The sequence below is a fragment of the Magnolia sinica genome, chromosome 11 (assembly GCF_029962835.1).
Source record: "Magnolia sinica isolate HGM2019 chromosome 11, MsV1, whole genome shotgun sequence".
Classification (NCBI taxonomy): Eukaryota; Viridiplantae; Streptophyta; class Magnoliopsida; order Magnoliales; family Magnoliaceae; genus Magnolia; species Magnolia sinica.
Window position 1 is genome coordinate 40,079,765 of NC_080583.1, and position 16,829 is coordinate 40,096,593.

The 16,829-nt window shown below is 43.0% G+C and overlaps 1 protein-coding gene across 7 annotated transcripts in view; it reads right to left on the minus strand.

Moving 5' to 3' along the window:
* The window catches only part of LOC131219056 (FRIGIDA-like protein 3), a 60,689-nt gene extending 46,525 nt beyond the window's left edge, over positions 1–14,164 (minus strand). For 3 of the 7 annotated variants that reach the window (XM_058214027.1, XM_058214026.1, XM_058214024.1), the window contains exon 1: positions 14,008–14,144. Coding sequence is in view for 1 of the 7 variants with exons in the window: in XM_058214028.1 (XP_058070011.1) it covers positions 13,616–13,656 (41 nt within the window). In the remaining 6 variants the exon portion in view is untranslated. Of the gene's footprint in view, positions 1–13,615; positions 13,891–14,007 lie in introns of those variants that run through there. The other 4 variants (XM_058214029.1, XM_058214030.1, XM_058214025.1 and 1 more) reach the window with 4 other exon arrangements.
* Positions 14,165–16,829: the final 2,665 nt, after the last annotated feature.

Here is a 16,829-nt window from a genome sequence, read left to right on the forward strand (position 1 = left end):
AATGTTCTGGAGGTATCTTCCTTTACTAGCTTCTATCATTTACAATTTAGGTCGTCTAATTCGCTACAAAAGCCTTTTATGGTTCCATTTGGTGGTTTTCATGGGAATGTTGGTTTAGCCCACGGGTGGGCGATGTTTTTGCAAAGGCCTTTGTTGGTAGTTCGGAAGGTTTGCCCCCATGATATCAATTATTTATCATGAGCAGTGTTCGCAATATCGATACTATCGGCCGATATTATCGGTATCATAGTTTAGCAATACGAAACCATCCGAAAGATACTTAGGGGAAAAAATCAAGGAATAGTTGGTATCGATCGATATATTGCTAAATATCGGCCGATATTTCTACATATCGCACAATATCACTAAAAATCGCGCGATATTATAACTTTTATCGCGATTGTTTCGCCGGTAACGTTGTACAACACCTACCCAGTCACGATCCTCCATACGAGAGACTCAAACATCGTAAATATTCGATAAAATTGAAGAAAAAATGAGTAAAAAACTTTCAAGAGGGTGGATTTGGTACCTAAAAAGGGTTTGGCTCATATTAGAAGCTTCATAGTGCATCAGGTATGGAGGATCGAATCAAGCAAATTAGGGATTTCGGATTCCGATCCCTGAATCAGGGAAATTAGGGATTTCGAATTCCAATCCCCAAATCAAAGAAATTAGGGATTTCGGATTTCGATTCCCAAATCAGAGATTGGGGATTTATATTTCCCGAATCAGGCAATTGGGATTTTGATTCCCAAATACAGTAATTAGGGATTTGGAATCAATTCGAGGATTGGGGATTTCGATTCCCAAATCCATAAATTAGGGCTTTCAATCCGTAAGTCCAGATATCAAGGATTCCAATCTAGAAATTTGGGATTTCAATTTGGAAAATCAGGGATTCCAATCCAAAAATTAGAAGAGAGCAAAGAGGACAATGGTGATGATACCTTGAGTTTCAACACCCGGTCAAGGGTTCGAGTACCCATAGGTGGTGAAATTCCACTAGCGTGAGTGTGTGGGGTGTGTGTGCATGTGTAAATAATAATAAAAAATAATAATAATAATAAAAATAAATAAATAACTTGAGTTGACTCATTGTTGGGAGAGGACTTGTGCCTTCAAACCCTATTTGAAAATCTTAACTCCATCACCCATAACTGTTTGATCATGGAAGCCATTAATGGGCAACAACGGCGCTGTCGCCATCTTTAACTAGTTTCAGCAATTCATAGTCCTCCACAGCAATGTCAGGATTCTGGACTCCTCCAAATTCGTCGCTCTACTTGTGGGCTACATACAGATAGAAGAATGTGGCCTTCTTCGCAATCGTTTTCCGACCGCCAATTGTTCATCCAGGTGGTTGGAATCTTCAATTGTAGCCACTGATTCTGGCATTCGCAGGCCTTTCGGGAGAGAGGACAGTGACGGCGGCTATTGCTGCTAGAGTTAGGGTTTTCTCAAGCCCATTGTTTTTGAGAGAAAGGAGGCCAGCCAACCTTATATCAAATCAGGCTAGTTCAGACCCGAGTCCAAGCCCACTTCTTCCTCTTGCTTCAGTTAGGGTGGGCCTGACTCTCATTTTGGGCCCATTTCATGTAACTAGCTCTCTGATTGGCCTTAGTTTACTTCTATAGTGTCCACCAAGTGCATGGCACTTACGCTAGTGCAAGGGTTGTGCCTGTTTTGTGTGCCATGTTTCATGGTTCACGACTGGCCCATTCTTTGTGGACCACACCTCCAGGTCGATAGATCAAAGGGCCTGAATTTTCTGATCTAAAACATCAATTTGTGAACCCGATTCAGGCATAGTGTTGCACCAATTAGGACCTGATGTATTTCGCAATAGGCCTAGGTTAGGCCTTTCTTATGGGACTAATTTAATTCACATTCATTTGATATTTTATGGGCACGCTCTAGTTAATTTTGGGCCCAATTAATGCCTGGTGGTTGACCAGATGAAACTCCTATTCTAGGCCCATACCATTTTAATTAAGCTCAATTTGAGGGCATGTTGAATGCCCATTTAGTGTTTGGGCCTTCCCTTTGGGGCCAATTTTGGGACCCGTTTCTTAGATCAGAGCCGTCGTCTTAGTTTAAAATAAGCGTACAATCTGGATCATTCACTAGATGGACAATAAGGAATATGGACCTTATTTTGGGACCCGTTTGAGGGCATGTTGAATGCCCATTTAGTGTTTGGGCCTTCCCTTTGGGGCCAATTTTGGGACTCGTTTCTTAGATTTGAGCCATCATTTAGCTTAAAATGAGCATATAATCTAAATCATTCACTAGATGGACAATAAGGAATATGGACCTTTCATCATGTGGATCTTAAGTATTGGATCCGATCTATCCATCTTATGGACACTAATGTAAGGATCTAACCATCCATCTAAATCGTTCCATGCCAATCGTCCATCATAAGAGTTTTAAAGACTAGACTTGTAATACTCATTGATGATGATCAGATCATACAAAGTCTTAATTCAACTTAATTGTAAACCCATTACCCATCTTTTAGGAGTTGATATAGATCGTTGGAATGAGGAGGTGAAACCTACCTATCTGTCTCTTTAAGGTTCTGCATTTTTCCCAACGATCAATGCCAACCTCCTTGCGGGCCAAATCAGACTGATTAATATTTAATCAGTTGCGGGCAAGATTAAAATCACAATCCTAAGTCTGTATCCATGATATTAGATTCGATTATGTTAGCCACCATAGTGACCTCAATCGAAGAAAATTTTACGAGTCTAGACTTGTGATATTGGGATTCAATTCATGGATTGCATGCAGTTGCGTTCACGTTTCATGCGGACGTTGATGAAAACACAGATGATTACCTTTTGGCAGGGGCATGAATGGGATGGAGTAAATGATGCTGGTGATGTAAAGTTGAACGACTCATCCTACCCGCAGGTGTTAAGTGTCTCGGATTTACATAATTGGTATCACTTAGCTTTATGTTCTGGAGAGTCACTTGCATGTTATGATTACCTCCCATGGGGGTGATGATTCTCGCCGGGATTTGATGGTTGGGCCCCCTTCATCCTGAGACGTTCAATTAAACGCCCCAATTAATTGACTTGATAAATTTTGCCTGATATTCAATTCGATTCATGAATTTTTTTTTTTTACTTTTTATTTTTTTAAAAGATGACGATTATATTAAAAGGAAAAGAAAAACCAAAAGAAGTCTGCTGAGAAGGCAAACGGCAATTACACTCCTAAAAAGAAAAAAAAAAAAAACACAAGCATTAAGGCCCTCGACGTTGCAAGCCCACTTGATTAACAAACGCTAAGCCTTAGACACAACCTCCCCAACAATATTAGAGGAATTCCTAAAAACTCTATTGTTTCTTTCTCCCCAAACCGACCACCAAACTGCTAGAATTACCATCCTCCAAATCATTGTTTTCACCTTCCCTAGACGAACCCCATGCCACGCCTAAATGGACAGCTGAACCTCACTCAGGACGCACCAGCTCATATCAAACCGTAACAGAAAATCAGCCCATATGGACTGGATGAATGGGAAGTGCAGGAGCAAATGATCGATTGTCTCTTTTGCCCGCATACAACATAAGCATATATTGGGAATGACTATCCCTTTCCTCCTCAGATTATCCGCTGTTAAAATTCTCTTTTTGCCAACCAACCAGCCGAAAGCGAGGATTTTTGGGGGAGCAGCGTATTTCCAAATGAAAGAGCAGTGAGCGAGGGACTCGGACTGCTGGCGGTGCAAACAGTTGTAAAGAGATCAAACTAAGAAAGACAAGGATTTTTCCAGTTTCCAGAAAATGCTATCTTCTGAAGATGGAGAAGGAATAGCCGCGTAGATGCATTCCAATAGATCATCATAATCTGATATCTCCCAGTCTTGGAGATCCCTTCTGCATGTCACTTTCCAAATAACTTTACCGTCTTCAATCACGAAGTGATCTGCCACAAAAGAGTCTTTAGAAGAGGCGATACGATACATTTTCGGGAATCTTATTCTAAGCGGCAGATCCCCAACCCAAATATCGTCCCAAAAACGAATTTTTGCTCCATTGCCAAGGACGAAACCGATACCGGATAGGACCTCCTCCATCTTCATTATATCTCTCCAGATAAGAGAAACCCTATGGGACGAGGACTCCTTAGACCACCATCCACCAGGAGATCTCCCGTATTTACTCTTAATGATAGAGTTCCAAAGACTCCCTTCCTCAGCCCCAAGTCTCCAAATCCACTTACCGAGTAACACTTTGTTCATTGCTTTTAGCTCTTTAACCCCAGCTCCCCCGTCAGACGTATGTAAACAAACCTCCGCCCATTTTAGAAGATGAAACTTCTTCCTTTCCTCTTTACCGTGCCATAGGAAATCCCGTCTCAATTTATCGATAGTAGCCAACAACGAAGCCGGACACTTGAGGAGGGACATGAAATAAATTGGGAGATTAGAGAGGGTCGCTTTGATTAAGGTGAGGTGGCCGCCTAAAGAAAGGTACCGGCACTTCCATCGCGCCAGGAATACCTGAAATCTGAGGATGACTTTCTCCCATAAACTTTTCAAAGGCCTTCCTACGCTTAAAGGGAGGCCCACAAAGGATGATAGCAAAGATGCAGCCGCACATTCGAATACTTGAGCCAGAGCTTCAACCTCCCCCCTTTCCATATTTATCCCAATAATTTTCGATTTCGCCAAATTCACCTTCAATCCAGAGACAGCCTGAAAACATCGGATTGTGGTTCGAAGATTTTCCACCTTATCTATCGAGGATTGAGAAAAGATTAAGGAATCATCTGCATACTGAATATGAGAAATTGGCACTGACATACCTTTGATTCTGATTCCGCTCAATAAGCCTACCGCTTGCCCTTTAAGAAGAATCCTAGACAAAGCCTCCCCAACTATAAGGAATAAGAAGGGGGATAGAGGATCGCCCTGCCTCAAACCTCTTGAGCTTCTGCAAAATCCCTTAGGGGAGCCATTGAGAAGGATAGAGAAATTAGCCGACCCGATACATTCTCCCATCCAGGCTCTCCACCTTTCCCCAAATCCCATACGATCTAGCAAATACAATAAGAAAACCCAATTAACATGATCGTAAGCCTTTTCAATGTCCAGTTTGCACATGATATGCTTGGATCCCGATCTGAAGCTAGAATCGAGGCACCCGTTAGCGCTAAGGGCCGCGTCAACAATCTGTCTTCCTGAGATGAAAGCGCACTGATTCTCTGAAATTAGCTTCCCTATAACCTTCCTAAGCCGGTTCGCCAACACTTTTGCCAAAATCTTGTTGGGCACTCCCAACAGACTGATCGGCCTGAAGTCTTTAGGGGATGCAGCTCCAGGCATTTTCAAAATTAGGGCTATAAAAGTAGCCCCTAAGCCCTTAGAGATCCTGATCCTTTGGTGAAACTCGTTTAAGAATTCGATAACATCAGAATGGATCACCTCCCAAAAATGTTGGAAGAAAGAAATCGGGAAGCCGTCTGGGCCTGGGGCCTTATCAGCACCAAGGGAATCAACAGCTTGCTTGATTTCTTCGCTGGAAAAAGGGGCTTCTAACATTTCTGCCTCCCCAGCTGAGATTCTGTCAAACTGAATGCCTTCCAACGAAGGCCTACGCCACTCCTCCCCTCAGCAGAGAGCTATAAAAGGATACCATCTCTTCAGCTATCTCTTCTTTATTTTCTATGTGAACCGCGTTCACCAAAATACTACTAATTTTGTTATTCCTGGCTTGCATGCTTGCAATGGTATGGAAAAAATGCGTATTCCTATCACCTTCTTTGATCCAAGTGAGCCGAGACTTCTGCTTCCAAGAAATCTCTTTTTCAAGAGCCCTACTAGCAATGGACTGAACTAGCTGAACTCTTCTAACCTGAGATTTAGAGGACAGCGGCTGGACTTCAGCCTGGGCATCTATAATCTTCAGCTCAGATAACAGAGATTTTGTTTCCTACTCCCTATTACGCATATCACTCCTGTGCCACTCCTTTAGGGTTGCCTTCAACAACTTCAGCTTAGAAGAAAGCCTGAATCCCACGAACCCTTCGACCCGGAAACTTGCCCACCAATCAGCCACTTTCTGATAGAACCCTTCAACTTTAAACCAGGAACTGTTAAACCGAAATGGCTTGGAACCCCAATTCTGCTCCTCTAAGGAGATAGGACTATGATCTGATGTGGTCCTAGGAAGGACTGATTGGGAGGTTAGGGGGAAACGATCTAACCATTCAGGGAAGACTAAGAACCTGTCGAGCCTGCACATTGTGGGAATCACTCTTCCGTTAGACCAAGTAAATCTGGCCCCGAGAAGTGGCAAATCCACTAACTCTTGATCGTCAATCCAGCGCGAGAATGACGCCATAGCTGGAGAAACCGAATGCCCATGGGACTTTTCATTTGCGAATCTGATGATGTTGAAGTCCCCTACAATGCAACAAGCACCTGAAAATTTTTGTTTAGAGATAGAAAGTTCCTCCCAGAAAACCCTTTTGTCCGCATCAAGAAAAGGCCCATAAACAGAAGAAAAGAGACGAGTAAAACCAGAAGAAACCTACTGAAGAACGACCGACAGCGAAAAACAACCTGACCAACTGTTTAAGAGCAGCCAATTTGATGACTTCCAAGCTATCAGAATTCCACCTGCACTACCTGGGGAGTCTAGCGCAACCCATTTGGCGTCCACCTGCACTACCTGGGGAGTCTAGCGCAACCCATTTGGCGTTAACAGCTTTCCATAGTGCGCCCATTAGCCTGTCGTCGAAGCTCTTACACTTTGTTTCCTGAAGACACACAACATCTAGATTATATCTGTCACAGGTATCTTTGATGAATCTTCTTTTCTATTTGGACCCCACACCCCTCACATTCCCTGAAATCAGCTTCATTTGGAAACGGAACTTCCCCAAGAGCCCTGCACTGAAACCCTTTTAGAAAATACCTCTGCATTCCTCTGTCCAACAGCCAGACGCTGCAGCTCCCTGCTACTTCCTGGAGTCGATCGGCATCCTCTAGGCGATTTCTAATCTGAGAGGGGCCTTCCACTGGACTCGACACATTGAAAAAGGGCTATAAAATCCTCTAGACAATCTCCAAAAGATAGACCGAGAGACCTACCCACATGTCCCATCGCGTCTCTAATCCATTTCTTGTTGTGAATCTTATCCAGAAGGTGTAATCTTTCCGCATCATCCACCATTGAAAGGGAAACACCTTCTGCTGAAACCGGTTCAACTCCCACACGTGATTGTAGCGGTTACGCTTCTAAGACCTCAAGGTCTGGATGTTCCTGAAACAGCGCGAGAAGGCCTTGATCCGACCAGTCACATATGGATGAAGAGGGAGAGGATTGTGTTGTCATCAGAGATGGTGGATTATCTAATTGAAAAGATCCTTGGTCGATCTCAACACTTTCGGTTCCCTGAAACATCTTCCTCGAGCGAGATTGGCTCAAGGAGTGGATTTGCCTCAACTAAGAAGGTTCGACTACTAAAACAACCTTAGCTGTGGGCATTGAAATAATAACACAAGCTTCAGACAGGTCAAAAGGGTGATACACTAACCTTCTATCTGCTCTCGTAATCGAGTCGGGTATAATATTAAGATTTAAATAGCCCGGATCCGATAATCGCGGACTGGACCCGGAACCGTTGAGACCCGAGAGGTTCTTGCTGTGACCCGATAAATGCCTGTCCGAAGAAGACTCATAATCAGATCGTATATCGGGTCCGGCATTAAATATACTAATATCAAGTCTCACGCCTTCCATCCTAGTCTTGCCATGCATCTCTACATCGCTGACGATACGGTCAGTAACGTGAAAGGAAGTCGTGTCAATTCTGGCACTTGGCACAATCTCCGTGCTCTGACGGGAGGTGAAGGATCCTCCGATCTCTAAGCCGTCCTCGGGAAGGCAAAGAGCAGACGGTTCTACGCCACGCGTCTGACGGAGAGACCAATCTCTGACGGAAGCATTAACTGCAACAGTATCCAGTGCTCTCCGGGAGTACTGAATCGGTGCTCTCTCGCGCTCCACTCCGACCACCTCTGTCGCTACCGAAGGGAGAGTTATCTCTTTGGAACGCCATAGATCCCCCCATCTTGGTAATGGAGAGTGCTTATCCTCCTCCTATATAAGGAGAGAGATCTCCCTATCCTCTATCATGACCTGAATCTGGGTCGGTAGATGATCTCCCTTCTTCCTGCGCACCCGGAACTTGGCAACCGCCATCTCCACTCCAAGCTTGGTTTTGGGATCCAGTTCAACCAGCGAACCTAGAAGTTTCGCTGCTACGATGAAGAACTCATCATACCAAAGTTCGAGAGGAATCCCCCGTATGAGGATCCAAATCTCCTTGAAAACAAACATAGAGAATTCCTCCCAACTTTGGACTGTTAAAACTGGCCCTTCTTTGTGCAAAGCCCCTACCATGACGAGGATATCCGAATTCAGACCAGGACTGAGCTTGACCCATAGCTCGTTATATCATATCGGTTTAATTGAGTAGTGAGAGACTTGAATTCTACTAACGTCGTCGATCCATTCCTTGACTTGAGGGATTGTTGCTCCTTCTTTCGTTATAGTCACCACAGAGTCCCGCAGTTCATGTTTTGATTGCTCCATACGCTCTTTACTGATTTGCAGCGAGTATGATTCCTTCAACTGCTTGGGGTCCAAGTCTTTCTTTCTGGCCTCTACCTTTTCCGACTTCTGCGACTGGTCGTTTGTCTGCAACGACCTAGATGAAGCTTCTGGGTCCATTAGGGCTTCTTTATATGAGGGTCCAATGGCTGTGTGGAGGCGACTATGCTGATTTACTGTAACTTGTTTCGGCGTCTTTTTGTTTTTTGGATGATGTCGATCATTTCTCGAATCAGTCCTATCTGACCCAAACCGCGCTCTCTGCACCATAAGAGGGACTCCCCCAAAGCAGTGGCCATGGAGCATAAACACCGCTCTAAACGGTTCTTCTTCGGAGCTCATCCTAACGAGCACAAAGCCCCTATACTAATCGGAACCCACGTCTCTCGGCATTACCACATCCATAACTGCTCCGGCCCTCCCGAAAACCCTAGCGATGTTTATCGGTAGCCATCCCGTCGGGTACCCTTTAACGAAAAGGGTTGGGTAAGAAGAAACCTTCCTGTCTTTCCTTGCTATGGATAAGGGGTTCCTTTTTCTTCGATTTACCTCCGTCCAAGCTCCTAATGGTTCCGAATGTTTTGCTTGGATTGAACCCGTTGTCTTCTCCCCGCTTACGTCCTCACCATTTCGTCGTCCGCCCTCTTGTCCTTGAGTCGATCGTCTTCGATCTCCGTCATCGGATGGGCTGTTGTCGTCTCTGTCGTCTTCGATCTCCATTCGTTGTGGTCGGATTTGATGGTTCCAAATGAAGCACTACCAATGTTATCAAATCGCATATGCAATTGCACTCTCCAAATTCCTTTCAAAGGTTTGGGGTCCAAACTACCTGATTTCCTTACCTATAAGGGTATTTGATATTGTTTTTTTCTTTTTCTCTTTTTTGCTAGAAAACATAATTGTGTGAGGCAATCATCAACTATCATTCTAGTCTTCTTTCAACCGAGGAATGGATTAGGTTAAGCCTGGATTATCTTGTTTTTTGAACACATTGAAGCCTCTCACGCAACACAGGTGGAAATACCTTTTTTATTCATGAATTGTTTTACGTAAACAATCTACTAATGTGAGTATATTTTGCAACCAGTTACAATTCCAACTCAAACGCATCAAGTTCCCATCCTAACCGGGTCCGATTATGTTCAATTGGATGCGGAATCCGAAATCCCTAATTTGTTTGATTCGATCCTCCATGCATGATGCACAATGGCTCCGATACCAACTACGATCTTGGTGGGCCATTCGAATAAGGGCGTCGCGCCGTTTGTAGGTAAGTGAATCTCATTCTCAAGCATCGAAAATCGGAATCCGAAGCTTTCCTATGGGCCATTCAAATCAGAAGCTTGCCAAAATCGAAAGAGAATCTAAGATTTTGGTGCAAATTAGGGGTTTGTTGGGATATAGGGTTTCGAAATCCTGAAACCCACTCGTTGCTCGGTTGCTTCCCAAAATGGGCTTCGACCCTTTTGCGCCCGTATTTAACGTCCGGCGCTAGGATGATAGGTGGGGTCCACCTTGATGTTGGTGAGAAATCCACTCCTTCCATCTGTTTTGCGAGATCATTTTAGGACATGCGACAGAAAATGGGGGGGATCCAAAGCTCAAGTGGGCCGCACTAGAGGAAATAGTGGGGATTTAGTCACCATCATTGAAATATTTTGAAGGCCACAAGTTTCGTATCAGGCTTAAAGGTTTCATGTTTTCACTTGTCCCACTGGGAATGACCTTTTAAAAGGGTTGCATGGCATATAAACATCAAGGTGGAGCCCACGAAGGTTTCAACGGCAGAAAACTCTTTCCCTAGTTTTCCCTCTCGTATGGCTAACTCAATTTTTGGATTCACCTCATTTTTTTACGCATGTCCTAAAATAATATTGGAAAACAGATGGATAGGGTGGATTAGTCACAAACATCAAGGTGGACCCCACCAACCATCTTAGTGCACGAACTTCGTGTGAAAGACTTTCCGCACACCCTTTTTAACGGAAGTGTATTGGCTGGTGTAGTGTGTACCAGTGTTCGATGGTGTAGCATGTACCACAATTGGTACTAAGTAAACTTTGTTGGGCCATCTTAACTGTATGTGGCTTATCCATGTCGTCCATCCATTTTTCCAGCTCATTTGAAGGGTTGAGCCCGAAATTGAAGCATATCCAAAGCTCACGTGTACCATACGATAGGAAAGGGTGGGAATAATGATTTCCACCGTTGTAACCTTCCTAGGGCCCACAGTGATATTTATTTGTCATCCAACCTGTTCATAAGATCACAAAGACATGGATGAAGGGAAAAAACAAGTATCAGCTTGATACAAAACTTCTGTGCACCCCAAGAATTTTTCAGTGGTAGACGTTCAATTAATACTGCTTCTCGTGGTGTGGTTCACTTGAACATTGGATGTGCTTCATTTTTGGGCTAAATATCTAAAACTATCTATTAAAATGGATGAAGGGAGCGGATAAAATACATAAATCACAGTGGGTCCCACAAAGTTTACACAGTACGGAATCCGCTTCCGTATACCACACACCGCCTACCTATGTTGACGTTACCTAGCTTTGTGGGTCCCATCATGAGGTATGAGTTATATCCAAACCGTTTGTCCACTTGACAAGCTCATGGTAAGGCTTGAGCCGAAAAATAAGACATATCCAAAAATCAAGTGGACCACACTGAAAAAAAGCAATGGAGGAATGAACGTCTACCATTGAAACCCTTTTGGGGGTCACGGAAATTTCAAATCAATATGATATTTATTTTTCCTCTTCATCCAGGTCTGTGTAACCATATGAATAGATTGGATGGAAAATAAATGTTATGGTGGGCCCTACAAATGTTTTAACGGTGAGAATCACTGCTATTTGTGGTGTGGTACACTTGAGCTTTGGATATGACTCATTTTTGGGATCAAGATCTAAAATGCTCTCGCCAAATGGATGAACGGTGTGGATATACTACACAAATCATTATGGGGCCATGTAACTTTGATCTCCTTTGAACCGTGCGTACAACTTGAGCTCGAGGAGCATCAACGCTCCTCTTCGCAGAAGCGGGTTGTGTCCTGCCCCCGCCCGCACCATAATCCATCCGGGCAGAGATCTATGGGGTCCAACATGATGTAAGGTTTTTTTTAATCCACACCGTTCATCCCTTATTCTCAGATCATTTTACCGCGTGATCCAAAAATGAAGCAGGTCCAGAGATCTAGTGGACCACAACAACGAAAGCAACGGTGATAATGACACCCACCATTGAAACCTTTCTAGGGGCCACTGTGATGTCTTTTTACCATCCAACCTATTCATAAGGTCATTTAGACTCGGATGACATGAAAACACAAATATCAGCTTGATCTGAAATTTCTGCAACTCTCAAGAAGTTTTTAATGGTGGTCATTCAATCATCAGTTTGTGGCTCACTCAAGCCTTGCTTCTGCCTCATTTTTGGTTTCATACCCTAAAATGATCTATAAATTGGGATGGACGATGTGGATAAGACCTTTACATCACGGTGGCCCCTACAGAGCTCTGCTAGGTCGAATTATAGTCCGGGCAGGGTAGTTCGCATTCCCGTCTTCGCACGACACGTACCCACACCAGCTAGGTCGTTGGTAAATCACCATGTTTTGTGGACCCCACCATGATGTATGTGTTGTATCCACACCGTCCATCCATTTAGAGAGATCATTTTAGGACATGAGCCAAAGAATGAGGTAGATCCAAAGCACAAATGGACCACAAAACAGAAAACAATGGGGATTGAACACCTACCATTAAAAACTTCTTTGGACCAAAGAAGTTTTCGATCAAGCTGATATTTGTATTTTACCTTATTCAATGTATATATTTACTTATAAACAAGTTGGATCTCAAATAAACATAATGGTGGGCCCTAGGAAGATTTCAACTGTCGGCATCATTGTCCCCACTATTTTCTGTGGTAGGGTCCACTTGAGATTTGGATCTCCCTCATTCTTTGTCTCATGCCCTAAAATAATATCTCCAAATGGATGGACGGTGTGCATACAACACATACATCATGGCCATACCAAAAAACAGGGTTACCAAACGTGTTGGCTCCTTGAGGTGTTACCTATTGACAACAAAAATTATACTACTGTAGCTAAGAGTTACACATGCTATCAAGGCAAATATCATACAAGACCAAACAAATCAATACCTTATTAAGCAAACTTAAAACAGATGTTTGGTAAGCCCACGTGTTGGAGCCATGCCCGTCCACAAGTAGCTGCACATGTTAATATGAATGATGCATGTGAGGTCCCAGCTTTCCACAATTCTATTAGATGTGCCAGATTGATTGGATCTTCTTACGCAAAATTTAGGCAGTTCTACTTTTCAAGTTGGAGACAATATCCAAAAGAAATGGATGGGTAATACAGTTTTTATTATTATTATTTAAATTTTTTTTTAGACATCCATTTGTTTTGCACACAATGGTCCACTTGATGTAAAGTTCTTGCCTCATACATGCTATTTTGGCGCATATTGTTGGCAAGGCCCCACACATGTGGTTGTAGCTAACCTCACCTGAAACTCATGCCTTGGGTCCAAGAATCGGGTCAGTCACAAATCTGGCAGGCAAACACATGCAAAAGAAATGGACAATAAGCATTTAATGTACATATGTGGGCCATCAGATCTGTGGACTGTCCTGAATTTTGCACATGGTGACCCATATAGTGGCTTGCACCTGATAAGCAGATTATATCTTTCACACTATTCATAAATGAGGAAGCAAGAATAAGAATCATAAAAGCAAACAAACTTTCACTGGATTTCTCCTTGAATACAGTTAGCAATTCCCTTTCCACAATCACACAATAACAATATTTAGAAAATCAAAACATGAACAAACCAAGTTTTAAATACTTGCGTCAGTCACTCAAATGCCCATGTACTGAACATCATCTAGATTGAAATATCCTAGATGTAGAATTTTTGGGTTTTTACCTGTTGGATGTGAATAGTGCCGGATTTTCTTTCTCAACCATCTTTTTTTCTGGGACACCTATTGAAGGGTTAGGATTTTTCTATTTGGGGTATTTTTGTGTCCATCGGCCATCCACACTGCAGCCGGGAAATATCAATGGTTTGGATAATGGACCATAGGCCCCATTTCTACAAACTGAAAGCTAGGGTTGGCAATGAGTTGGAGCCTATAGTACCCGTTCCCAGGCTAATCAGCTTCTGGGCTTGCCAGGCCTGGGTTTAGTTCTTGAAGACCCAGACTATCTCGTGGTCAGTTGCCATCTCACTCTATATTCAATAGGGGAAAACAACAAATGAAAGCAATAACAAAATCGATCGAGATAATGTTTAGGGTTTTGAGGGGAAGGACTTACCTCAAACAAACTGAGATCTTGTGGAGACTCCCCTGCAACGACCGAGCTAGAATGAGAAAACCCTAGGTAAGGGGTTTACCAAAGCCCTAGGCAGGAGGGAGAGGGAGATTATGCGTGGGCAGATGGAGAGACAGAGGGGGGGGCAGCAAACCAGAGAGAAGGGTCGAGAGAGAGGGAGCAGGCAGTAAACGAGTACTCGAGAGAGGAGGGTCGAGCAGATACGGAGAGAGCGCGAATTGGGGACGCGGTTTGGCTAGTGACGCTGCCACTAGCCAGGCGGTTAGTGGTCGGGGCAATGTGGGCCCGCCGTTATCTGTGTTTTATCCACACCGTCCATCCATTTTTACACATAATTTTAACGTACCATTTAATAAATGAGGCAGAGAAAAATCTTAGGTGGACCACACCATGAGAAAACAGTAGTGATTGAACGTCTACCATTAAAAATCTCCTAAAACCCAATGTAACGTTCATTTGACATCCAACCTTTAAAATAGGTCATACATACCTGGATGATGGCAAAAAACCATATATAAGCTTGATCCAAAACTTTTGTATCCCCACGAAGTTATTAATGGTGAGACTTCAATTAACACCGTGTGGCCCACTTGGATTTTGATCTACCTTAATTTTGTGTTCATACCATAAAGTTCATACCATAAAATTATTAGGAAAAATAATGATGTATGGCATGGATGAGACAAGTAAATTATTTTAGGATCCACATGGCACCGAACCCTAGCCATTGGCTAATGGGGAGTAGCCTAACCATTTTCCGCGAACTGAGGGAATGAACACGGAGGATTACGTCCTACCCCGCAGCTGCGAACGGGCAGAAGCTTTCAGTGGCTACCATGATGTATGGGTTTTATCCGCACCGGCCATCCATTTTTATCCAAGGCTCAAGTGGACCACACCACGGGAATCAGCAGTGATAATGATTCTCACCATTGAAACTTTTCTAGGGCCCACCGTGACGTTTATTTTCCATGCAACCTATTCATGAAGTTACATGTACTGGATGAAGAGAGAACACAAATATTAGCTAAATTCATTGTGTTTTCAAAGGTAAGAGTTTAATTCCCATCGTGTAGTCTACATCTATCCTAGATATGCTCTTTTTAGGCTTATATCATGATTTAAAAAAATGATAGACGGTGTGGACAAGACGCATACATCAGGGTGGTCACTCAAAGCTCCTGCCCATTCGCAGCTGGAGACCGGCGGGGTAGGATGCAATCCGCGCAGGATTGGCTCCTCGAGCGGACTCATTTTGGCTAGTGACGTTGCCACTAGTAGATGCTATGTGGGCCCACCATAATCTATGTATTTCATCCACACCGTTCATCTATTTTCAAACATCATTTTAATAACTCATTTAAAAAATTAGTCAGAAAAAAATCTCAAGTGAACTACGCCATGGGAAAACAGTAGTGATTGAATGTCTACCATTAAAAACCTCCTAGGGCCCACTGTAATGTCTATTTGACATCCAGCCTTTATATTAGCTCATAAAGACTGGGATCAAAGGAAAAAACAAATATCAGATTGATACAAAACTTTTGTAGCCCCAAGAAGTTTTTAATGGTGACAATTCAATCAACACTGTGTGGCCCACTTGAGATTTTGATCTACCTCAATTTTGGGTTCATACTATAACATTATCTGAAGAATGGATAGACAGGATGGATGAGACACATACATCATGTTGGGGTTCACATAGCACCGACCACTAGCCATTCGCTGGTGGCAGGAGAGTAGCCATTCCGTTTCTTCCTCGGGCACTGCTGATCCTCAAGATCCAGTTTACAAACGGTTCAAAGAGATCAAAGTTTAATGGCCATGAAATAATGTATTTATCATATCAACACCATTCATCCATTTGGTGAGATCATTTTAGATCTTGATTCCAAAAATGAGTAATTTTTAAGGTTCAAGTGGACCACACTACAAATAGCAATGGGACAATGATTCTCACCTTTAAAACATTCATAAGGCCCACTGTATTGTTTACTTTCCATCCATTCGGTTCATAAGGTCACACAGACTTAAATGGAGAGAAAAAAACAAATATCATATTGATCCAAAATTTCTATGATCCCAAAAGGATTTCAATGGTAGGCGTTCATTCCTCCATTGCTTTTATAGTGTGGTCCACGTGATTTTTAGATCTGTCTTATTTTTCAGCTTAAGCCTTGTAACTAACTTACCAAGTGGATGGACGGTTTGGATATTACTCATACCTTATGATGGGACCCACATAACTTAGTGATGTCAACACACCAGCTACCCTGATCCATAGCTAAGTGGTAGACTGAGTGAAAGATACCTCGTTTCAACACTTGAGGTCTTGGTATCGATCCCTAGTAGGGGTGGGTAAGAGTGAAGTGTCAACTGACAGTGGGGTGTACTAAAAAAAAAAAAGTTGCTGGTGTTGTACACTAACCCATCCAATTCGAATGAGAGCGGATTAGATAAATATTGAACACTTCAGTAATGACACATACATTTAAACTGCAATCAATGGCAACCATTACAAACAAGACGATTTTCTACTTCACATCGACTGGAATTGTGGTGGAATATGCTGGTAATCAATTTCTGAGCCAAAACAATCAGCCCACATCAACAAAAAATGATAAGCCCCAAGCCATTGCTAGAGTCATAACCATTTCGCCGTTGGCACAAGAAAACAATAATGAATGGATTGTTGTGTCCCGTAAAAGATCAAGAACCCGAACTACCGCAGCTGTCAGAATAACTCCACCACGAGAGATTAGAGGACCAGTGACAAGAAATGCGGCTAGAAGAAACCCTGTGCT